The sequence below is a fragment of the Ursus arctos genome, unplaced genomic scaffold (assembly GCF_023065955.2).
Source record: "Ursus arctos isolate Adak ecotype North America unplaced genomic scaffold, UrsArc2.0 scaffold_62, whole genome shotgun sequence".
In the NCBI taxonomy this organism is placed as follows: Eukaryota; Metazoa; Chordata; class Mammalia; order Carnivora; family Ursidae; genus Ursus; species Ursus arctos.
The window spans coordinates 22,527-46,749 of NW_026623081.1; the positions used below are offsets into that span (position 1 = coordinate 22,527).

At 52.6% G+C, this 24,223-nt stretch overlaps 2 protein-coding genes across 3 annotated transcripts; both read right to left on the reverse strand.

Moving 5' to 3' along the window:
• Positions 1-734: 734 nt before the first annotated feature.
• On the reverse strand, positions 735-9,527 carry DDX56 (DEAD-box helicase 56). 2 transcript variants are annotated; one of them, XM_026502342.4, is made up of 15 exons: positions 7,538-9,527; positions 7,297-7,458; positions 6,645-6,805; positions 6,324-6,494; positions 6,160-6,250; positions 5,450-5,694; positions 5,024-5,143; positions 4,333-4,446; positions 4,155-4,249; positions 3,149-3,222; positions 2,930-3,019; positions 2,538-2,643; positions 2,281-2,420; positions 1,463-1,533; positions 735-1,052 (listed from the first exon to the last, which is right to left on the reverse strand). In XM_026502342.4, exons 1-15 carry the CDS (start codon positions 7,595-7,597, stop codon positions 809-811), a joined length of 1,944 nt encoding a protein of 647 aa, XP_026358127.1. In that variant the 5' UTR covers positions 7,598-9,527; the 3' UTR covers positions 735-808. The 2 variants fall into 2 exon arrangements, with proteins under 2 accessions (XP_026358127.1, XP_026358137.1); XM_026502352.4 differs by lacking the exon at positions 2,281-2,420.
• Positions 9,528-9,623: 96 nt separating this feature from the next.
• Positions 9,624-12,235, reverse strand: TMED4 (transmembrane p24 trafficking protein 4). The gene is made up of 5 exons (XM_048217004.2): positions 11,884-12,235; positions 11,664-11,764; positions 11,398-11,523; positions 11,020-11,166; positions 9,624-10,647 (listed from the first exon to the last, which is right to left on the reverse strand). The coding sequence occupies exons 1-5, from the start codon at positions 12,206-12,208 to the stop codon at positions 10,498-10,500; spliced, it is 849 nt and encodes a 282-aa protein (XP_048072961.1). The 5' UTR covers positions 12,209-12,235; the 3' UTR covers positions 9,624-10,497.
• Positions 12,236-24,223: the final 11,988 nt, after the last annotated feature.

Below are 24,223 nucleotides of genomic sequence, written 5' to 3' on the forward strand. Positions count from 1 at the left end.
CAGAGGGCCTAGAACCAGCAGGGAGAAGGCTGTCCTTGTGGCCAGGCCTCAGCTCCTCGCCTGCCTCACAGAGCAGGTGGGACAGTCCACTGGGGACTGTCCCCAGTGGCCCACTCGGGCTCACTAGCAGAGCCCCACTGGAGCAACCCCATCGCAAACCGTGGCTACCCAGAAATCCTCAGAGCGGAAGCAGGCAATGTCGAGCCCTCACCCACCCCAAGCACTACCACATCCGAATGGCAAGCAGAGGCACAGCCTCCTCCCTGCCCGATGTCCTCCCCCAACCAGCCCGGCCTCACGAAACTCATAAGCAAGTGACTGTAATACTAGATTCCGCACCCTCGACATCTCTGCTTTCCGACAGCAGCGGAAACCAGGACCTGTTGGGACGTGCTGGCTCAGTGGGGAGCACCCGGCAGCAAGTGCACACATCCCACCACCAAGCCCGCACTTACAGGATGCACAAGCGTGCCTACAGAGAGCAGGGGGGAAGCTCAGGAGACGGTCCCTCCGGCTCGGGGGCGGAGGCTGAAGTTACAACGCGCCCAGATTTGGAAGTGGAGGTACGGGGCTCATAGCTGGGAAGGCCCATCTTCTCTGAGCTGCAGGGGAGGGAGACCAGTCAGTCTGGCCGGCAGTGCGCTGGGCCAGAGACCCAGAGGAGCGGCTGCAGCGCCTCACAGCTGACCTCTGCTGGCCAGGCGGCCGCCACACACAGCAGGCAGAGTCAGGCAGCGCCTCCTGGAAGCAGTTTAATTTCCAAGGTCTCCAGGGAAAAGCATCCCTTCCTACTGGCAGGGAGCAAGAGTCAGGACAGCTGCAATCTACCGTCAAAGAGCACAAGGCCAGCCTGGCAGCACCACGGGCCTGCTCCAGAATCCAGTCCAGCCAGGGTGGGAAGCCGGCACCCGCACCCTGCTCGGTGCTCAGCCCTGGAAGGGGCCCCGGGAGACAGCGAGGCTGTGCAGACGACCTCAGGAAGGCATGGCCGTGGGTCTGCATCTCTCTTTCCTGTGCCGGAAGCTGCGCAGGGGATTCTGGGTCTTGGCCTTCTGCAGGGCAAAGCCGCAGGTTATCTGGGGGCACCGGACGTCTGTCTGTCCAGACTCAGAGAGGTGAGAGGTGTGGCCCCTTGGCAAGGCCCTGCAGGCCACAAGCCAAGGACAGCAGCTTCTGGTCACTGTCTGTGGCCCGCTAAACACCCACCTTCCTCCTCCCACCACCTGGAGTAGAGGCCGGGCAGCAAGGCCAGAAAAGCAGACCGTCCTGTGCTCCTGAAGCTGCCTGGGGTGGCCCAGGGAGTGTCTGGCCCCCATGACTTTGCCCTTCAACCCAAGAATTTCAGGCCAGGTCTTGGGGCCATTCTCCCCCATCCTAAAGGCAAGGTGCGTGTGCACCCTGATGACAACGGACGAGGGAGGAGGGGAGCCCTGCGGCACGGCCAAGGTCCTGGAGCACGTACCTTGACCTTCTTGGAGGCCAGCTTCTTCCGCTTCTTGTGAGGGTGGACGAGGCCGCGCAGAGCAGGGGGAACTAGAAGACACACAAACTCAGCAGTGGCCACTCGCCCTCCCAACCCACACGGCCCGGCCGCCTGCCCACTCGCCCTCTAGCTGGCACCCAGCCAGCGGCCCCCATGCTGACCCAGTGCCTGGCACAGCAGTCCCACGTCCTGAGTGCCCGGGGCTGCAGGAATGGCCTCCCCTGCGGCAAGGCCACAGAAACTTGTGCTAAGTCACTCCCCTGCTGTGTTTAAGTCAGCCACAGTAAGCATATGGCAAGAAAAATACACGTTTTTAAGGAAAAAAAATACTGCTAAAATACAAGAGTCTCTGTGTAACTTCTCCATACATGGCCCATAATCACAAATTCATCCCACGTCGGGGGGCCTCTCCCCCCCACAGCCTTCCAACCCCCATCAGGCCACACTGTCACTGCTGCCACCTGTGGCACGACCCTTGGCCTCTGGTCTCACCTCCACTTGACCTCGGCAGGGCCCGGGTTCCCAATAGGCCTCCATCCCCACCACTGCCCTCTCCCAACTCACCCTGACCCCGGACGCCCCCTGGCGTCACACTCCTGCCAGAGACTTTGCTCCTATGGGACAGAGAAGGGGTTCCCCGGTCCCCACAGGGCCAACAGGCCTGTTCTCTCCAACAACAGACTCCAGCTGCCCCTCCCCAGCTCTGCCTGGTGACCGGCCCCCTGTCCTCCGTCAGGGACGGCACCGCCTCCTGCCTGTGACCCCCTCCACACCCCCGTGGCTGCTTGGCCAGTTACCAGCTCCTTCCCTCGGGCAGGCGCTGCAGCAGGACCACCCGGCCTCCATGCCGACTCTGCCCGCATCCGGGGCAAGGGAGTCTCCGCACTGCCTGCTTCCCAGGTCCCCAGCAGAGGGGGGAGTTCCTGTCTCCACAGACCTAGGCACAGCGTGCCCATGTACTTAAGCGGACACGTCTGTGCTTATGCGCGTGCCAGCTGCCCCGTCTCCGAGGTCCCGTGTCAGCCCAGCGCACACGGCGGTCCCGTCTGCTCACCCAGGTAGTCAGGGACGTGGCCCAGGTGAGGCTTCACCACGGCAGGGTGCAAGGGCAGGTCGTGCCGCAGCAGCTGGAGGTCCCGGGGGTTGTCTTCAAAGTACGTCTGCGGGGGGACGGGCACACAGCAGGGTCAGTCTGCCTTCCATGGCTCCATGGGGGCCTTCGGGCAGGTGCGCTGTGCCCTCCCAGAGGCGCCGCGTCTGCAGGGACACTGTTCCTCCCCTGAGGCAGCCGTGTCCCACACGCTCTCCATGCAGGGCCCCCCACGGGCCCCCCCCCATGCATGCCTTGGCCTACCAGGTCCCCGGGGAACCCTCCCCATGGCAATGTGTCCCAAGGACAAACTCCGCAGCAATGATTCTGCGTCCCCCACGGACACTGAGCATCACCTTGAGCCTCTCCGAATGCAGAAGCTCCTCCTTGATCTCCTTCAGCCTGGCCTCTCGAATGGCCTGTTTGGTCACTGAGCGCATGGCGTCCTGGGCATAGACACCAAAGGTCAGGATGGGGGAGCGGGGCGCTGCCCTGTCCTCCCCTGTGCCTCGATGCTCAGCGGCAGGGGTCTGACTTGGGGGACTCCCCCGCCCCCGCCATGAGCTCCCACTCACCCGGCAGCGATAGCGGAAGCCCTCGATCTCCTCCATGCGGAACTGGTAGGGAAGCAGGACAGGGGCCCCGTTCTCTGTGGAGAGCATGGCAGTGAGGGTCCCCTGAAAGCTCAGGGCAGGTTTACTGGAAGCCATCTGTTCAAAACCCACCCCCCAACCCCTCGCTGGGGCGAAGCAGCCCGCACTCGCCTTCCCCGTGAGCAGCACGCACAGTGAAACACGTGAATCCCGCGGACAGCCCACGACAGCTGCTCCAGCACACAGTGGCTGGGACGGCCTGTTGCCCCCTGGTTGCCTGGCACAGCAGCCTCAGAACCTGCCCAGCTACCCACTCTCCTCCCCCAGGGCCACTCTGGCCACGAGGGCACCAAGACAACAGCCGAGGGCAGTACAGAGCGCCAGCACCTGCAGTTGGAACCCCTCCTGGACAGGAACGGCTGCGCACCAGGACGCTCGACATTCACGACAAGTCAGCATCTCAGCGCAGAAGCAGCCCTCACGCTCCCGCCAAGCAGCGCCCGGGCCCCTCTTCTACACGAGCCCACAGTGTCTTTCCCGGACCCCCGACACAGGCAGGACCGAGGCCCCTCTGGGGAGCCTCCTGGCTGGTGGGCAGCCCCACCCACGCCTCCTCTGCCAGCCGCTGCTCACAGCCTGGAACAGCGCCAGCTACACTGCCACAGCATCGCCTCTGGAAGGCCCAGCGGGTGCCCAGACCTGGGCCTGGCAACTTGGGAGTCAGGGAAGGAGCCCCCCCACCCCGAGCTCCCTCTCCCAGGGTCCTCTCCTGAGACACCACCAGCCCCATCCCCGTCCCCGCAAACCTCCTCCCCTCCCTTGGCCCTTCTGCCCCTCGAGTCTGGACTTCAGCTTGCTCATCTGTGGGGGGCCCTGCCTGGCACTCAGGGCGGGATGAGGATGGAACAGGAAGGAAACACATGGCAGAGATGAGCGGGAGGTGCTGCTGGGCCTAAGGTGCCACAGGAGGAAAGTACGGGGTTCTCACCTCCGCTGAGAAGCTCCTCAATCGTGTGCAGGTGGGACTGCTCAGTGGGGAGCACGAAGGTCAAAACCATGCCCGGGTTGTTGGCGCGCGCTGTCCTGCAAGAACAGACAGTCCAGCCTGAATCTCTGGCCCGAGGCCCGCGGTCCCAGTGCCTGCCCACCACCCCCAGCTCTCCCACCTGCCAGCTCGATGGATGTAGGCCTCGGGGGTGGGTGGCAGGTCAAAGTTGAGCACAGCAGACACGTGGTGGAAGTCTATGCCCCGGGCCACACCTGCCTCTGGATCAGAAGCCCTGTGGGGACACGTCCCAACATTAGACTGATCCCCCGTTCCCCCTCCGGCCAGCAATCTCAATCCATTTAATCAGCACAATCACTCAGTAAAGCCTTCCACGAAATCAGAAACCTCTAATAGGTTGAAAACCCTAAAATCAAGACTATTTCAGAAACTGGGGTAGAGAGGGTGGCCAAACCCTCACCCTGACCTCGGTGCCAGGGGAAGGACAGAATTCACCACACCACAGGACAATCTGAGAACCACCCCTGGCCAGACAGCCTGTTGGGCAGAGACTGGGGCTCCCGATCCCTTTGGAAACCTCCTCCTCACGGGTCATAGCTACACGCTCAGCACAGGCTGCACATCTCCCCTTGCAGGACAACCCCCAACAACCCACTACGTTTGGCCCTTCCTGCTGCCCCGGAGCACGTGCACATGCACCTGTCACTCTTCTCCAGTCCAAGCGAGGCCCCGCCAGCAGCCAGGCCGCAACACCGGACTCCCTGCTCTGGGCCTCTGGTTTCACCACCTTCTGAAAGGCTGAGAAACAGTCTCCTTGCAGGGCACCGGGGAAGGGAAACACCGGCACTCACCTGTCCCCCTTGGATCCTCGGCCCCGACGCTTGCCCTTAACCGGGGCCCCCAGGACTTCGGCGTCAGTCGCTATGACGCAGTCGTAGAAGCCCTGGTTGAACTGTGAGATGATGTGGCACCTACAGGCCAAGAAGGAGGGAGGCTCAGCGGCCAGCGCCATTCGGAGGCCTCCTCCCACCTCCGACATCATCACGACCACCGTCCCCACTCTTCCCTCTTCTCTAGCTCTGCTCCTGTGTAACCTTCGTGCCTCAGCTCCTCAGCTGAAGACGAAGCGACAGCAGAAACCTGAGCCATGACATAGAAAGTCAGCGAGAATCAGTCGAGCCCACAGCCTGGCCTCCACTTGCCGCTGAAGACACAGGAGCACCCCCACCCCCGCCGCCCCTTCCCGTGTCTCAGCTGAGGGGTCAGGCTGGGTGCACCTGGAGCACAGCGGGAGCTCTCCGTTGAGCACGCAGGTGGGGATGCTGAACTGCTCCAGGAACAGACGCAGCCGGTAACTCCTGTCCAGAGTGTTGACAAAGAGCAGGGACTTGCCGCGGACCAACGACAGCTTGAGCAGGGCATACAGCAGCAGGAACTTATCTTCCTCTGTCTGGCAGACCACCTGGAACTGCCGCAGCTGGTCTGGCCCCGGCAGCTGGGACTCCTGCAGCTTGAGAGTCACCTGAAGGAAAAGAGCCCCATGGTCAGGAAAGAGGAGAAGACGGAAGAGCAAACCACGGCACCCCACGTCCCCTCCCACTGGGTAACATGACAAGTCAACGCACCCCAGCCGTGCGCTATGCAGACCACGTAGAGTTACAACGTGCTGGGGGCACAAGACGGAGAAAAACACACGGTAAGTGACCGCAGTGAGGAGAGCAGCCCTACAACAGCAAGCTCTCAAGAAAGCCAAGTTCACGTACGCAAGAGCTTTGGCCATGCTGCTCAAAGCAGCCTTTCTGACTCTCAGGGGTCCCTGCTCCGGCCTTTAGATGAAACATGTTTGAACCACCCCCAGCAGACATCTGCAATAACGTAGCAACTGCAGACTGGTGGATGGGGGGCTATTGAAGACTATCAGCGTCTAGTGCCTCACAACCAGGTGGGCTATGTGTCAGGGCCCCAGATGCTTCCGTAGCGCCCTTACTGGATTATGGAGTACCAGCTCCTTGAGTGCTTGCACGTCCTCGTTAAAGGTAGCTGACATCAAAAAAGCCTGGTAAATCCGGGGCAGGTGACTAGAACAAAACAGAGCCCATCAGCCTCCAGCTCCAGGCCCCAGTGTCACAGCCACACACCCCCCTTCCTTACCAGAGCAGACTCTTGAGTTCTTCCTCAAAGCCAAAGGAGAAGAGAAGGTCGGCCTCATCCAGCACCAGCAGCTCCAGGGAGTCTCGCAGGACCAAACTGTCCTGCTGTAAATGGTTCAAGACACGCGATGGGGTCCCCACGACTATGTCAGGCTTCTCCATCAGCACAGCTCTGCAGGTGGGCAACACCTCCATGTCGGGGAGTATGCAGCAACTCACACCTCACCCGGACCAGCCCTGTTTGCTGCACACAAACCCAGCAAACCCAATCCCGTATCCCTGTGCACATTCGCTCCTCTACGACCCTGTGGCTCTCACCCACCGCTGAGAAGCTGAGTCCTCTGCAGCTGAGACATCAGCTACCCGGATGTCTCGAGCACAGTAAGCAGCCAGCTGCTGGATCATGGACCGGGCCTGCCGCGCCAGCTCCTTGGTGGGCACCAGGACAAGCCCTCTCACAGCTTGCTCTACCGCAGGGCCTGTCTGCAAGCGCACAAATGACAGACTTCAGCCAGCCAGCCTGGGTCCTCAGGGCCACCTGAGGCCCCAGGCAATCTGAGGCAACACTGGCGCCTTCCACGCAACACTTAGCTGTGTTCTGACCAAACCCTCACTGACCACCACCCTTCCCAGAACAGAACGGAGGGCAGAACAGAGGACTCTTTCCCCAGACACTGCCGCTCAAAGGACACAACTCAGCGGTTATACGGTAGAGAAAATACAGCAGTTAAAGCGCTGGACGTTCACGTTAATTCTACAAGCAGGACCGGGAGTCGAGCCCAATTTTTACAGCAGGAAAAAGAAAAAGAGATGCACTCGAAATGACGCAAAGAAGGACGACAGCAACGCCTGGACCGGGACCAGGCGACCCGAACTCCAGCCCGGAGCGCTGAGCACAGCCGCATTCCCGGCCGGCCTTCGGGATGCGAGGCCGGCGGGAGCCCTGGTCCCCCCACCCCGCCGCCGCGACCCACCGCCTTCCTGTGAAGCAGCAGTTGCAGCGCGGGAATGGCATACGCGGCCGTCTTCCCCGAGCCCGTGCGGGCCCGAGCCAGCAAGTCCTTCCCTTCCAGGGCCAGCGGGATGGCCTTTTCCTGGATCAGCGTGGGTCGCGACCAGCCCAGGTCCGCGACGGCCTAGGAGACAAGACGCACTGTTCACCGCGCTGCCCCGCCCCCAACCACGTCGGCCTGGCAGCTCAGCCCTCCCTGGTACCTGCAGGAGCCTGGGGTCGAGGCCCATGTGCTCGAAACCCAACGCCTCCGGGTCCGCCATGCCGCGGCTCTGCGGGGACAGCGCACAAGCACTGCAAGACGCGACGGCGCGTGGGACGCCACCACCAATCAGCTTCGCGGGCACCGCCCCCTCCCGGAAGTGCTGGAGCCTGGGCTTCCGGCGTCCCGGCTGGGCTCTGGAGCTGCGGCGGTGCGCTGGGCCCGGGGCGTCCGGCGGTGGTGCAGTCGCTGGCCGCCTCAGCCGCTCGTCCACAGGGGATGCTCACGGCTACCCCTTCAGTCAGCGTTTCCTTTAGCAGCCTCGCCGTAGGAGCTGCGCCGGCACCTGCGGTGACCTCCGCACTTGCGGTTCGCGACGGGGGCGGCCCTAGGGGTGCCAGCACGGGATCCAGGGGCACGGGCGGGCGTAGCACGAGAGTGGAAGGTGGGCTGGCCTATGGCTGCCCATCAGTTACCCGCACAGCTTAGCGAGCAATAGGGACTTTCGGTCCCCAGCTGGGTCGGTTCTCTATCGCTGCCATAACCAATCACCATAAACACGGTGGCATAAAACAGCCCAGCTACTACGCCGTGGTTCCGCGGCTGTCTCGCAGGGTCTCACTGGGCCGAAATCAGAACGTTGGCAAGGCTGCACTCCCTTCTGGAGACTAGAGGGTTGGTTCTTTCCTTGCCTTTCCCTTTGCCTAGTGGCCCACTTCCTTCCTCCTCCGAGCCAGCGAATGAGGCTGGAGTCCTCACATCTCACCAGGGCGACTTTTTGCCTCCACTCTTAATAAATCTTGTGATGACCCTGCACTCACCCACATAATGCGAAATTATCTATTCTAAAGTCAATCATAGCAATCTTCATTCCCTTTTGCCAAGAGCTGGAGACCAGGCCTCGCCCCCTCCCCCACACCCCGTGTTTTGTGGTAAGGATGTCATACAGTCTAAGCAAGAATTTCAGAATGGAATTAGGGTGGTATTGGGGGGAATATCAGAATTCCCTGAATGTAGCCAAACTGCTTTCTAAAAACTTCTTTAGACCATGAGGTATCTGTGAATGTCACACAGCAGCATGGAAATCCTCTCCACAGCCACCACCCACTGGCCCATCCTCCGTCCACCAACATTCTACCTGTCCCATCAGTGGGACAAATGCCCCTTCCCATCAAACCTTCGCAAGAGGAGAAACCCAGAACTTACCGACCTACTGGCAGAATCAAGACACACTGAATTGTGTCTACAGTGGGACAGACCACAGAAGCCTGCTCTGGCTCTCAGCAGTGGTTGCCTGCCCTTCCACAGCCCAGCAAAACAGCCACAGTAGCAGAGATGTGTTCCCTTCCTGACCTGTCCCATAGTCCCCAGGAACCTCAAGCCAGAGGCCCACATGGCTAACCAGTTCCAGGACCATATCATTTTTCCCGGGTTCATTCTAATGTAAGAAAACAAAAAACCATCCTAAATACTCAAGCTTTAGAAAAGTCAATTATGGTATTTCACCTCACTGGACTGTAACACAACCAACCAGAATTAGAAATATGAGGAACACTTAGTTTTAAAAATACTCATGAAGATATTAAATGACAAAGCCTAGAAAACAAACTTGCATGTATTTTTAGGACTAAAAATAGATACATATACAGAACAGTATAGGACATAAAAAGAGAAAGATTTCGCTCTGTAGATCAAATAAGCAACGTACATTAAATAAATATGTATAATAAATAAAACCATGAAGTAAAAAGCCAAGAGCAGGCAAGCTTAATACAGCAGAAGGGCAATGTACTAAGATGCTTCAGCATACTTCGAGGGGCTGATAAACGGGTACTTCCATCTCCTCACATTCTCTGCTGGTGGGCCTACATGTCTGACCTCTGTGAGTGACCAAGCAACCACCCCAACGGTTCCTGCACCCACGGATGCCTGTCAGGCCAAACCCTGGCAGCATGATTCCCCCCCTCCCCCCCGCTGGCGCCCACCCACTGCAGGTCAGCACGGCAGCCAGCAGGGCCAGGGGCCTTTTCCACTTCCCTCTGTGCCTCCCCTGTGCCCACAAGCTCTTAGTTCATCGCAAACACAGCTACTACAATACATTTTATTTCACTGGAAAAATCTGTTTGAAGAACCAAATGTGGTTCCTGTGAAGAAAACATATAGCACAGCTTAAATAAAAGTCAAGAGAAGAGGGAGGGGAGGAGGGCCCTGCCTGTGCTAGCTCCGCCACTACCTCACTCTGGGGCCCCGAGGGTTGGAAATCCCAGGTGTCCCAGGGAAGTCCCTGCTCAGCCCTCTCAGAAGGCCTTGAGAGCACCTGTGGTGTCTGAGAGCTGCTGGGGCCCTTTGCAAAAATGCACGGATACACAGAATGCAGACGAGGCCACACTGGTGTTTTCACCTAGTCACACACAGGCAGGAACACTTCAACTAGGAAGTAAAATATATATAATTTATCAAAAAATAGTTCTAATATATAGAAAAACATTTCAATCCTCGGAGGCCTCTGCCCCTTATTTACATTCACAAAGCCACTGAGCAAACCCAGGACTAACGAGGGAACAGCGAGGCAGAGCCTCCCTGGTGGGGCATTTCAGCCGCCTACTACCTAAGTAGACGGAGAGAGAGAAGTTAAAGGAACAGCAGAGACTTTTTTCACTTGCTCTTTTTGTGACAGGATGGAGGGAAATCACTGAAGGTGAAACAAGCAAGGCTTCATCCCAGGTCAGTTTCGACTCTGAACAAACCCCAAAACAGACCTTTGAAAACTCGGACCAATGTCCTGGATCCTTGAGAACCAGTGTGAACGAGTGGCTGATGTGAGTGCTTTGTTGCCAAGGAACCAATGTGGCTTATATTCGTTTTTTCATTTTTTTCCCTCAAAATCCAGGTGGATAAGGTATTAGGTGGGGAAAGTACCAAATAATTGAGGTGACGGGGAAGGATCATATGGAGAGGATACTACACCAGCTTCTTGGCCTCAAAGAAGCTTTTGAGGTGACGCATCTGCCAGATTCCAGTGAGGATGAGGATGACCGTCTGAGCAATTGACCACCACAGGACTCTCTGGTTGGTGCTCTCGCTGGTAAGACGGAAGCGCTCTTCGCGATACTGCGTGGGACAATGGGCCAGGATTAAAGGTGCAGGGAAAAAGGGTCCCAGTTGTTGTGAGGCCCCTCCCTCCTGCACGAAATTCAACTTCAGGACCAAATGCCTTCTGAGACACTGCCTCGGATTCCACTGGGAGTGCCCCAGGAGAGTGCTGTGCTGCCCCTCCACAAGCATCTCTGCTAGGTCGGGAGCTGTGCTCGCTTCACTTCAGGCTACAAAGCTAGGAAACAGCCATGTAGACGGACACTCTCCACCCCGTTCTCTGAACAGCTGAGCTCCCAAACGGGAAAGGCCCTAAACAGAAACTTCCATTGGGCACAGCGGGCACAAAGGTCAACTGCCACGTCCGAGTACACTCATAGGCGTGCTTACCCTCTGGTAATCCTGCTCCTTCTGGATCTGTTCCACCTGATCAAGCAGCTGGCGAGCTCGGAGCTGGAGCTCTGTCAGTTTGTCCTTGGCAGCAATCTCAGGGTAGTTGTTGGCATGCTCCCCAACCTGGATGTCCAGGTGCACACGCTAGAAAGACATGGGGTAGAGCCCCAAAGTGCTAAAGTCAGAAACCCTCTGACTCACTGTTCCAGGCTGGGAAACCGACTCTCGTCCTCGACTGTGGGACAGAAATGCAACACCTGTGTCTCTGATTGTGACAGTGTCCCAAAGTATCACAAATGACAGTGGCTATGAACTCAAAACTCAGCGGAATCGGGGAAAGATTCCGAGCTGTGGCCAAAGAGACAATCCTCTTACCAGTCTGCCACCAGCAAAGAGAGCCATCCTGGTGGAGTTCGAGTGCAGGCAGATCTGATGGTCACCGGGCGTGTGGGAGGTGAAGGTGAAGCGGCCCTCAGAGCCATACTGCCGGGACAGCACCACCTGCAACGGAACACGGCGTGACAACCCCCACCTGCACGCTGCCCTGTCCTCTGAGCCCTGCACGGCCCAGAGAGCTCCCGAGAAGCGGAGGCTTCAGAGCGCCCGCGCCACAGCCCGAGCACGACCAGCGGTGGCCCTACCTTGCCTTCAGGGTCCTTCACCTCCACATGCATGCCCAGGCCGGGGGTCGAGGGCAGGAAGACCTCCTTCTGCTTGTCCCACATCTGGGTGCGGTAGTTCCCTGCGGAGCAGACAGAGCCGTCACGACCCGCCTGCTCCGGCCGGCTCCCACACTCCGCGGGGCGCCGTGGCCGCGTCTGGGGGACACGCAGGGCCCTGTCCTCCCTCGCCCCGCCTGACCGATGACCATGGTCTCGTCGGGGATCTCCTCGATGAAGCAGCGCTTCTCGGTCTCGCCGATGTGGAAGTAGAGTCCCCGGGCGCCGCCTGCGCACAGCGCGAGCAGCAGCAGCAGCACGGATAGTCCCATCGCCCGCCGCCACCCGCCCCGACACCTGCCAACGCGCGCCCTCGGCCCGTCGCGCATGCGCGCGCCTGCGCCCCAATCCAAGCGACGCAGCAGCGCCGAGCGCAGAGCGCGCATGCGCTTTGACTCCCGCCCTGCGTCCGTCTCGCTCCGCCGGTCTTCCAAGCCAGGCAGCCTGGCCGAGAGGAGAGTGCGCATGCGGGAGACGTCCGGATCTCCTTCCCGCTTTCCGGAGACGATACGTTCTCCGACGCCTATCTACGCGCTTCCTCCGCCCTGCGCGCATGCGCAAGCCTGCGCCCCGCTTCCAGGAGCCGCTGCGCGGCCCAGCTCGGACTGCGCATGTGCCGATTCGTTCGCAACCTGCTCCTCCGCGGGCAGGACGTAGTGGTGGTCTCTCACTGGAGACGGGGCGTGGGGACGAGGGGTGTCAGGCGGGGGGCGGGGGGACGGGGACTTGGGTCCCGCGCAGGGGAAGGAGCGTAGGGGCGTGGGGTCCAGTGCGGGGGACAGGGCAGGGAGATGAGGGGTCCCGTGGAGAGGAAGGGTAGTGGGGTCCCGCGCCGGGGAAGGAGCGTGGGGGGCCGGGGGGGGGAGTCTCGCGTGGGGGAAGGGGTGTAGGGGCGGGGGATGGGCGGTGGGGACAGGAGGTCCTGGGGAAAGAGCCTGGGGAGGAGGGGTCCCGCACGGAAAGCGGGGTGGAGGCTGCCCGAGCTGGTGGCTCTGTGGCGTGGACTAGGGAGTGATGACCGCCAGGCGTGACCTGTGAGCCCGCGGTTGTGCTTGGGTTTCCTGACCCTTGCGTGGGAGGCACTCTGGGTGCGGGGCGGGGGACGCCAGGGAGTGCGCTGACCCCGGGAAGGAGATGCGGTGGGCGCTGCACGGGAACGAATGGGTAAAGGATCCTTTGGTCAAGTTTTTACTAGACTGTGCAGGGCGAGGCATGGCGTGGCGTCGGCCTCCTTTTGTCCCCGCGGGCTCCGCGGTTTCCTGCCAACTTGCCAGATTGGACTGCTCTTTGATTCCTAGGTGATGGCCTAGGACCTGGGGGCCCCTGGGAGTTGCACTTGGGGTTCATCCCACCTCTGCTGAGAGTCATCCTTGTAGAGAAACCCTGTAGCAGCACTCTGGGTGCTCTAGGTGTGGTTGGTGTTGTGTATGCTGCTGTTTATCCTGTAAGTGCTGATTCTGAGCCAACCCAAATATCCTGGGGATCAAAGAATGTCATTTGAAAGGCAAGCTTCCCCAGCAGCAGTTCTGTGTAAGGACCCAAAGCCTCTGTTTAAAGCTCTCTTCAGAAGCTGGAAATTGGGGTTTGCATGAAACCCCTTGATTTTTAAATATGGGCCTTCAGCTCACTTCTAATGCAATGGACAGTAACTCTGGCCACCTTCCAGTCTGATCTCAGTTCCAATCTGGGGGACAGGCTTGGGTTAACTGACTCAACCTGTGTTTTTGCAGCTCCTCCCCTCACTTCGTTGAACAAAATGGTGCAAAAGGAGACTGAAAATCTGGGCTAAGAAAACGGAGGGAGAGTATGAGGAAAAGAGACTGAGTAAGGTCACATGTCGTGTTTGCCTCTCCTAGTTACAGCCCCTTCTCTGGGACAGAGGAAGATGAACACCAGAACATTGTTACTGGGCATAGAATCACAGCAGAGCATGGTTGAAAACTTTGTTTTTAATTTTTTAAAAGAGAATTTCCAAACACACATAAAGAGGGAATAGTTAACAATGAACTTTGATATACTCATCACCTGCCTTCAACAAAAATCAGGTTTTGCCTGCCTTGTTTCATTTCTTTTGGCGTGTTTTCCCTGAAGTATATTAAAGTGTATTTTTTCTGGATGTACATCATTTCACCTATATGTACTTGAGTGTGTGTTTCTAACAGACAAGGACTTTTAAAATGCCATTATCACATCCAGCAAAATTAAACAATTCTTTAATGTCATCTAATACTTAGCATATGTTTCCCCTCATTGTCTCAAAAAAACATTTTAGATTGCTTAATCAGGGTCCAAACAAGGTAAAGTTACTGCATTCAGGGACACAGCTCCTAAATCTCTTTATTGTTGATGATGATGGTGCTATTTCTTACTGAAGCACCTCGATCTCTGGACCAGTAGAATCCTCCACATTCTGGATTGGGTGGGTTGTATCTTAACACGTCATTTCACATGTGTCTCTGTCACTGCTGTATCCTGTAAACCATTAGATCCACAACCAGGGAGGATTTGCAGTAAATCTAAATGTGTCTCCATACATTACAATCATTACCCCTTTTTAATGTTCAAATCATCTCGTAAGACTTCCAAGTTCTCTGTGCCCTTTTAACACAATTCCAGTAGTCTTCAGTGGCTTCCTTGCTTTCCATTGTACACTGACTGCCCTATGCACAAAATCTGTTTAGGGCCACCTGGATGGCTCAGTAGGTTGGGTGTCTGCTTTTGGCTCAGGTCATGATCCCGGGCGCCTGGGATCAGATCTCGAATCGGGCTCCCTGCTCAGTGGGAAGTCTGCTTCTTTCTCTGCCCCTCCCCCTGCTCATGCTCTCTCTCTCTCTCTGAGCTCTAATAAATAAATCTTTTTTAAAAATCTGCTGTTTATCCAAGGAATCTTGATTCACTCTAGTGAGAAATGGTATTTCTAATTTTGTATTTTTTTTTTCTTCAAGAGGACCCTAAAATGTGTTCTAATTGATGGGTAATCTTAAAGGGATTGCATTACCCACAGTAGAAAACCTATGTTAGGTAATTTAAATCCCCAGGCCTGAAAACTTTTCCCCTCAAAGGTGGTGGGCAACTTCTTCCAACATTTACCTAAGCCAGCTGCCCCTTCATTCAACCAATATCATGAGCAGCTACTGTGCTGCTGTTCTAAACCCTGGGGAAAAAACAGTGAACAAAACACAAAAATCCTTGTCCTCACGGGTTTATTTTGATTATCGCCCTTCAATACATACTCTATAGCATGCCAGAGGGAGACAGGTGTCAAGGAGAAAAATGAAGCAGGGAAGAGGTTAAGGAATGTAGTGGGTTGAATGGTGCCCCCCCCCCAAAGACATATCGTCGGTATTGAAATCCCTGAAACCTGTGAATGTGACCTGACTTGGAGTCTTTCCAAATGTAATTAAGGATCTGATGCGATAATCCTGGATTATCCACGTGGGCCCTAAATCCAGTGACCAGTGTCTTTAAAAGCGATGCAGAGACACCCACACACCTATAGGATGGCTGCTACAAAAACCAAATAGAAAATAAGGATTGGTGAGGATGTGGAGAAATCAGAACCTCGTGAACTGTGGATGCAATCACTGTGGAAAAATAACATGGAGGTACCTCAAGAAATTAAAACTAGAACTACCATATCACCAAACAATCCCACTGCTGGGTAGATCTCTAAAAGTACTGAAGACAGGACCTTGAAAAGACACTTGCATGCCCATGCGTGCCCATTCACAACGGCCAAGAGTGGAAGCAACCCAAATGTCCATCAATGGATGAACAGACAAGAGATCAAAAGTGGTACATACACACGACTGAACATCATTCAGCCTTGAAAAGGAAGGAAATCCTGTAGTGTGCCACAGCACGGATGGACCCTGAGGACAGTAAGCTAAGTGAAATAAGCCTGTCACAAAAGACAAATACTGCATGATTCCACTTATAAGAAAGGTATCTAAGGTAGTCAAACTAGTAGAGACAGAGGGTAGAATGGTGCTGGGGGAGGATGGGGAGTTGTCTAATGGATACAGAGTTTCAGATTTCTAAAATGAAAAAAGTTCTGGAGATCTGTTCCATAAGGTAAATGTCACTGAACTGTAAACTTAGAAAAGAGAGAAAAGCACAGATAAAAGGACTCAGCCATGTGATCACAGAGGTAGACATTGGAGGGAATGCAGTCACAAGCCAAGGAATGCCTGGAGCCACCAGAAACTGGGAGATAAGCAAGAAAATCTCTCCTAGAGTCTCTGGAGGGAGCACAACTCAGCTGACATCTTGATTTTGGACTGCTCCTCTCTAGAATTGTAAGAGGATAAATTTCTGTTGCTTTAATCCATGTTTGTGGTAATTTGTTATGGAGACCAGTATAGGAAGTGTCTGGTTAGAGACGGGGTCGGGTACAGTGGAGTGGCCAAAGAAGGCTCACAGTGAAGATGCTGGGTGAAAGAGGTCCTGGGGGGGGGGGGTGGTCATGTGGCTAGAGTCCCAAGGCTGGCATGAGTTGGAGAAGGTCAAGGAGGCCAGTGTATCAGGAGGCACAAGCATGGGAGGGAAGTAGGAGGAAATGAGGTATAACTGGGGGTGGGAGAATTGGGTGGGCCTGTTAGACCACTTTAAGGACCTTGGCAAATGAGTGAGAACCCTTTAAGGGATTCTTGAGTGAAGAGTAACCTGATCTGACCCCAATTTTAAAATTCTGATCCTGTCCAGGCAGCAGATAATCACTGTAAAATAATAGGATCATCAGTGGATCAAAGGATCAAAATGCTGCTGTAAGTAATGTTCAATCTAAATCAAGTCTTTTGGGGGCACCTGGGTTGGTTCAGCGTCTGCCTTCAGCTCAGGTCATGATCCCGGGGTCCTGGGATCAAGCACCGCATTGAGCTCCCTGCTCAGCAGGAAGTCTGCTTCTCCCTCTCTCTCTTCCTACTGCTTCCCCTGCTTGTGCCCTCTCTCTCTCACTCTCTGTCAAATAAATAGATAAAATCTTTTAAAAATCAATCAAGTCTTTTGTCCCATCTTGCAGTTCACAGGAAATTCAAAAGTTCAAGGATGCCATGAGGAAACAACAAGGCAAATCCAGAATATGGAGCAATTGGCTTTTTCCAAATACTGAAGTCAAGAAGAGAAACAGAGGGGGCGCCTGGGTGGCACAGCGGTTAAGCATCTACCTTCGGCTCAGGGCGTGATCCTGGCATTACGGGATCGAGCCCCACATCAGGCTCCTCCACTATGAGCCTGCTTCTTCCTCTCCCACTCCCCCTGCTTGTGTTCCCTCTCTCGCTGGCTGTCTCTATCTCTGTCGAATAAATAAATAAAATCTTAAAAAAAAAAAGAAGAGAAACAGAGGAGGGGAAAATGTACTTAAAAACTGAGCTGAAAAGAAAGGACTAGAGGTGTGCAATAGTACACAACGTCTGTGACCACCCCTGGGCCTTGGTGTGCTAGAATTGATGCGGGAACCAAAGGCAGATGAAAAATTATTAAATTTCCTTACTACCTACAGCCCACCGACAAGTCCTTGAAACAGGCAGAGTGACCTCTCTCTAGGGACTCAACTGCCTCGATGTTGACACTTCACTAAGGGCAAAGGCAATCTTAGGTCCAATCCCCAGGATCCTGTAAGTCTACTTTAACATATAAAAATTCCTTTGGAAACTTCCTTTATCTCTAAACCCAAGATACATGTGGGTAATCATCCCCTAAGCATATGGCCCACTGATATACATCTGAAGGGTCATGACTAGGTTTTATTAGATGGTAATAAATTACCTTTTCACAAAAATAGCTAGCCCATCGAGGTCCTGGAAACCTTGCTTCGAAATTCCTTAGGGATTCATGCTATCCCTAACCCCCTCCAACTGGAAAGTATATAATGGGCCACTTCTCCTGACCCCATTGCAGCTCTTTCTGCCCACGGTTCCTCTCCCCCTACTTTAATAAAATCACCTTTTTGCACCAAAGACGTCTCAAGAATTCTTCTTGGCCATTGGCTTTGAAACCTAACATTCTTTCCTACATCAGAATGGCTGCAAAGACCCACGCCAAGCACCCCTCCCACAGTCTGCACGCTGCTCCTCCTGTGAAGAGGTGACATGTGTCCCAACCCCCCACCTCCGCCCCACCACAGGAACCTGACCTGGCCCTGTGGCTTGCTCTGCCCAACTCAGTGCAGTGCAGGGCTGCACGGCCCCCACTTTCCCTCTGTGGGAACCTGGCAGACATGAGGCTCAGGGTGCCTCAAGCAGCCAGCAGTCACTGGAAGGAAGCAGTTGGATCCTTCCATCCCAGAGGGGCTGCCCTGGCCAATACCACAGGGAACAAAGATGAGCTATCCCCGCCAGGACCATGCTATGCAATTATGCAACTGGCAAAAAATGAGGACACTCTTTATGAACTGATACAGGGAGATATCCAGCATGCATTTGCTAAGTTAAGAAAGTGAGTGTGCAGTAAGCTTCTAATGTCGGCGGTTACTCACATTAACGCAAGTACTTGGCAGTATGGTTGTACTGGCTAAAATACAGAAATACTTCTTTCCTGGCTGCTACATGGCCACACCCCACGCTCCTGGATTCCCTCCACCTCTGCTGTCTACCCCACCTGACTGCCCCGTGATCCAGTGAATACAAAGCTGCCCCGGGCAGGAATGGGGTCTGGTAGGCCAGTAGATACTGAAGTGGATGGTACCAGAGGAGTGAGGGAAACATTGCAAACTAGACCTTCTAATATCTTACTGACTGAGCCATGTGAATATGGCACCTATTTAATAACATAAAATTCAAAACCTGAAGCAGTTCTTCCACTATTATCTGTTTTCTGGATTCCAGTGGCTGTCAATTGCTAGCTTATTGGTTTGTCCTAGAATGTCAGCTCCGTGACAACACAGATCCTGCCCGTCTCCCAGGTTTGCCTCTTATCTCCAGAACCTCAGGCCAAACTAGTATAAATTTTTTTGAATGAAGGCAAAATGTACAGATGATGAAAAAGCACACTGGGCAAAAGCCATGGGATGCAGTGAAGGCAGTGTGCAGAGGAAAACGTACAGCTGCAAATGTCTACATTAAAGCAAAAGAAAGATAGCAAATCAATAACCTAACTTTACACTTCGAGAAACTAAAAAAGATAGAGAAAAGAAGGGCAAACTACACCTAAAGATAGAGGAGAACAATGAAGATTCAAATAGAGATAAATTAAACAGAGACTAGAAGAATAATAGTCCATGGAAGCAAAAGTTGGTTCTTGGAAAAAATCAACAACACTGATAAATGTTTAGTTAGGTTGACAAAGAAAAAAAGAGAGAAGACCAAAATCACTAATATCAGAGATGGGAAATAGAGACATGACCACTGACTTGACAGAAATAAAAAGGATAAAAGTGTACTCTGACCTTCACACCAACAAGTACAATAACTTAGATGAAATCCCTAGAAACACACCAAAAGTCTCAGGCCCAGATGCTTTACTGTTGAATTCTACAAATATTTAAAGATTTATCACCATTTCTACTTAAACTCTCCTGACAAACTAAGGAGGAGGGAACACTTCCCAATTCATTCTGTGAGGCTAGCATCACACTGATACTAGAGCCAGACAAAAGTATCCCAATAAAAGAAAATTAGAACAATTTCACTTACGAATATAGATGAAAAAAAAAAAAACCTCAACAAAATACTAGCAAATCCAAGAGCACATTAAGAGGACTGTACATCATGACCAGGTGTGATTAGTCCCATGCAGGCAACGGTGGTTCAACATAAGAAAATCAATGGGATAAATCACATTAATAAAATGAAAGGGAGAAAAACACATGATTACCTCAACTAATGCAGAAAAGGCACTTAACAAAATCAAACACCCTTTCACCACCAAAAACACTCAGAAAACTAGAAATAGAAGGGAACTTTCTCAACATGATAAAGGGCATCTACAAAAATCACACAGCAAACATCATAGTCAGTGGTGAGAGGCTGAAGCTTTTCCCGTAAGATCAGGAACAAGACAAGGAGGCCCATGTCCACCACTGCCATTCAAGATTGTCCCAGATGTTCTGGCTAGGATCAATTAGACAAGAAACAGAAGGCATCCGAACTGGAAAGGAAGAAAAACTATAGTCACAGATGACACGATCCTATACATGGAAAAAACCCCAAAGAATCCAAGAGAAAGCTGCCAGACCTCATAAATGAATTCAGTGGGGGCATCTGGGTGGCTCAGTTGGTTAAGCAGACGTCTGCCTTCTGCTCAGGGCACACCTTCAGCCCCACATGACTGAGCCCCAACATCAGGCTCCCTGCAGCCTGCTTCTCCCTCTCCCTCTGCCTGCTGCTCCCCCTGCTTGTGCTCTCCCTCTCTCTGTCCAATAAATAAATAAAATCTTTAAAAAAATGAAGTTGCAGGGCCCAATATCGGCACACAAAAATCAATATACCAGGAATGAACAATCAGGAAAAGAAATTAAGGGAGCAATTTCACCTACAGATGCTTCCCAAAGCAAACACACTAGTAATAACTTTAACCAAGGTACAAGGCTTGTACGCTGAAAAGTAAAAATAATGCTAAAGGAAATTAAAGAAGACACAAATAAATGGCAAGATATCCTTGGACTGGAAGACCTGATATAGTTAGGATGCCAGTACTACCCAAAGTGATCAACTGATTCAACACAGTCCCGATCAAAAGTCCAACAGCTTTTTTTTTTTTTTTGCAAAAATGGAAAAGCTAATCCTTATATTTATATGGAATCACAAGGGGTCCCAAATAGCCAAAACAATCTTGAAAAAAAAAAAAAAGTTGGAGAACGCAAACTTAGAGATTTCAAAACTTACTACAAAGCTAGTGTTCAAAACAGTGTGGTACTGGCATAAAGACACATAGACCAATAGAATAGAATTGAGAGTCCAGAAATAAACCCAACATGTGTAGCCAATGGATTTTCAAAGAGGGTGCCAGGTCCATTCAATTTGGAAAGAATCATCTCTTCAATAGATGGTGCTGGAACATCTGGAGTTCCACAAGTAAAAAGATGAAGGCGAACCCTTACCACACATCAAACACAAAAATTAACTCAAAATGGATAAACAACCTAAATATAAAGGCTAAAACCAGCCAATGGACACATGAAAAGATGCTTAACATCACTGATCTGGGAAATGCAAATCAACAACGTGATGAGATGCCCCTTCACACCCGCCAGGTTAGCTATTATCACAAAGTCAATAAACAACAGGTGTTGGTGAGGATGTGGAGAAAGGGAAATCCTCGTGCACTGTTGGTGCAGCCACTGTGGAAGACAGTATGGAAGTTCCTAAAAAAATTAAAAATAAAACCACCCTATGATCCAGCAATTCTGCGTATTTATCCAAAGACAACAAAAACAGCAATCTGAAGAGATAGACATACCCCCTACATTCATTGAATCATTATTCACAACAGCCAAGATACTATACACACACACACACGAATATTATTTGGCCATTAAAAAGAATGAAATCCTACCATTTGCAACAACATGGATAGATCTACAGGTATTATGCTAAGTGGAGTAAGTCAGACAGAGCAAGATGATTACTGTATGATTTCACTCCCATGTGGAATCTAAAAAAACAAAGGAACATGGGACACCTGGGTGGCTCAGTCGGTTAAGCATCTGCCTTCAGCTCGGGTCATGATCCCGGAGTCCCGGGACTGAGTCCCATATGGGGCTCCCTGCTCGGCAGGGAGCCTGCTTCTCCATGTGCCTGCCATTCCCCCTGCTTGTGCTCTCTCTCTCTCCCTGACAAATAAACAAAATAAAAAATAAAAAAAAACAAAGGAACAAACAAAACAGAAACAGACTCAAAGACACAGGAAACAAACTGTTGGTTACCAGAGGTGGAAGGGGTTGGGAGTGGGCACAAGTGAAGGGGATTAAGAGGCACAGACTTTCAGCCATAAAATAAGTGGGGAGGGCACAGCACAGGGAGTACAGGCAGCGATACCTTAGCTTGACGACAGAGGGTAACTAGACTTATCGTGGGGATCGTTTCTTTTCTTAAGATTTTATTTATTTATTTATTTGAGAGAGCAAGGGGAGGCGGGGGGCAGAGGGAGAGGGAGAAGCAGACTCCCTGATGAGCAAGGAGCCTGATGCAGGGCTCAATCCCAGGACCCTGGAATCAGGACCTGAGCCAAAGACAGATGCTTAACTGACTGAGCCACTCAGGTGCTCCTGTGGGGATCATTTCTTAGTGTATAAAAATATCAAATCACTATGATGTACGCCTGAAACTAATGGTACACTAACTCAACTGTACTTCAATTAAAAAAAGATAATCATCCAATTTTTTTTTAAAGCTAAAATTATAACACGCTCAGAAGAAACATGAGGGTAAACCTTCATGATCTTGGGTTTGGCAATGGGTTTTTAGTTGTGACAGAAGAACATAAGAACAAACACGGATAAAGTGGACTTCTTCAAAATTAAGTTTTTGTTCATCAAAGAACATTATAAAGAAAGCGAAGACAACCTATGGAATGGGAGAAAATATGTGTAAATCATAGACCTGTTGAGGGATTATAGTCTAGATTATATATATAAAAAAACCCACCAACTAAACAATGAGCCGACAACCCAATTCAAAAACAGGCAGAGTCTCCAATAAACTTTTCTCCAACAAAGATATAAATGGCCAAAAAGCACATGGGAAGCTGTTCATCACTTGTCATTAGGGAAATGCAGACCGATCCAAGGATGAGAATACCTCACACATACTAGGATGGCTATAGTAAAAAAATTTTTTAAGATTTTATTTATTTATTTCACAGAGAGAGAGACAGCCAGTGAGAGAGGGAACACAAGCAGGGGGAGTGGGAGAGGAAGAAGCAGGCTCCCAGCAGAGCAGGGAGCCCAATGCAGGGCTGGATCCCAGGACTCTGGGATCACACTCTGAGCCGAAGGCAGACGCTTAATGACTGAGCCACCCAGGCACCCCTATAGTAAGATTTTTAAAAGGAAATATTAACCACAATGTAAAGAAATTGAAAGCCTCACATATTGCTGGTAGGAACATAAAATGGTGCGGCTGCTGTGGAAAATCTAGCATGGTTACCATTGACGCACCGATTCCACTTAGGTACACTCCGATACACTTACAAACATGTACTGTGCTCCACAGATACTTGTAACCCAACGGTCACTGTAGCGCTAGTCACAGGACCCAAAATGTGGGAACAGTCCAAATGAGGAAGGGATAGACAAGGTGCAGGATATCCACAAGATAGACTATTACCCGCTCATAAAAAGGGAATCCTGACACCTGCTACAACGTGGATGAACCTTGAAAACATTATGCTCAGTGAACTAAGCAGAGCCAAAAGAACGAATACTGTATGATTTCACTTATATGAGGTACCTAGACTCCTCAACTTATAGCGAAAGAAGGCATAGTAGAGGTTACCAAGGGAGAAGGGAGAGGGGAAGGGAACTCGCAGAATGGGAGGTTATTATTGAAAGGGTACAGAGTTTCTGTTGGGAGCCGTGAAGAAGTTTCAGAAATAGAGGGGTGATGGTTGCACAATATTGTGAATGTAATTAATGCACACTTTTGAAAGACAGCATTTTTCCTTATGTATATTTTACCACAATTAAAAAAAAAAAAAGCATACTGAGGTTTGCACCCTGGTTCCTTCACCTTCTCCCAGTCTCCAGATCCTTATCCCACACACCTGCCCAACTTTGCTCTTATGAGTACTTATACCCCTGCTCAAACAAAACAAAACAAAAATAAATCCAAAAAACCCGCCTACTTTGCCCTTCCCTTCTAAACACTGCTCTAAGACTATACCACATCCACGAATGGGTGGCATAGCCCTCGCCCTGAATTCCAGCCCAGATTCAGATATTTGTATCCTTTATAGAACTATCATGGTCAGCAGGCTGCCCCTGGTCACCCAGTGGCTTCTGCTGTGTCACAGAACACAGTCCTTGTCTTCAAGACGTTGGGAACACTCAAGGAAAAGGCGGCGTGGTCCAGTGTTTCCGGGATGTCAGTCACCCGGACGCTACCTTCCCACCCTAATATCCAGCTCTCACACAGCCTTTAAACGCAACCGTCTATTGGAAAACAAAACTTTTTATCGTTGCCGTACAGGGAACCAGCACTCGCCAGAAGCATCACAGATAAGCTGTCGGGCATCAGGAAGACAGAACAGCTCCGGTTCCAGCTCCGTGACTGCCCGCCGGGGGGCCGGTCAACAAGGGGCCGCGGAGCGGCGCCCACTGTCCCCACGCCCCCCCCCACGGCCGCCCAGGTGTCCCGCACAGCGCTCTTCCTTCCTCAGGGAAGCGGCCTCTGGAAGCCGCGGCCCCCCGCAATCGGGGCGCGCAGAAAAGCGTCCAGAGCCCACTCGCCGCCCCGCCACCCGTAGGAAACCCTGGCGTCCACGACCGCCTCCACACAAACTCGCCCTGCGCCGAGGCCTCCGGTCCGACTAGTTTCTTCCGCTCT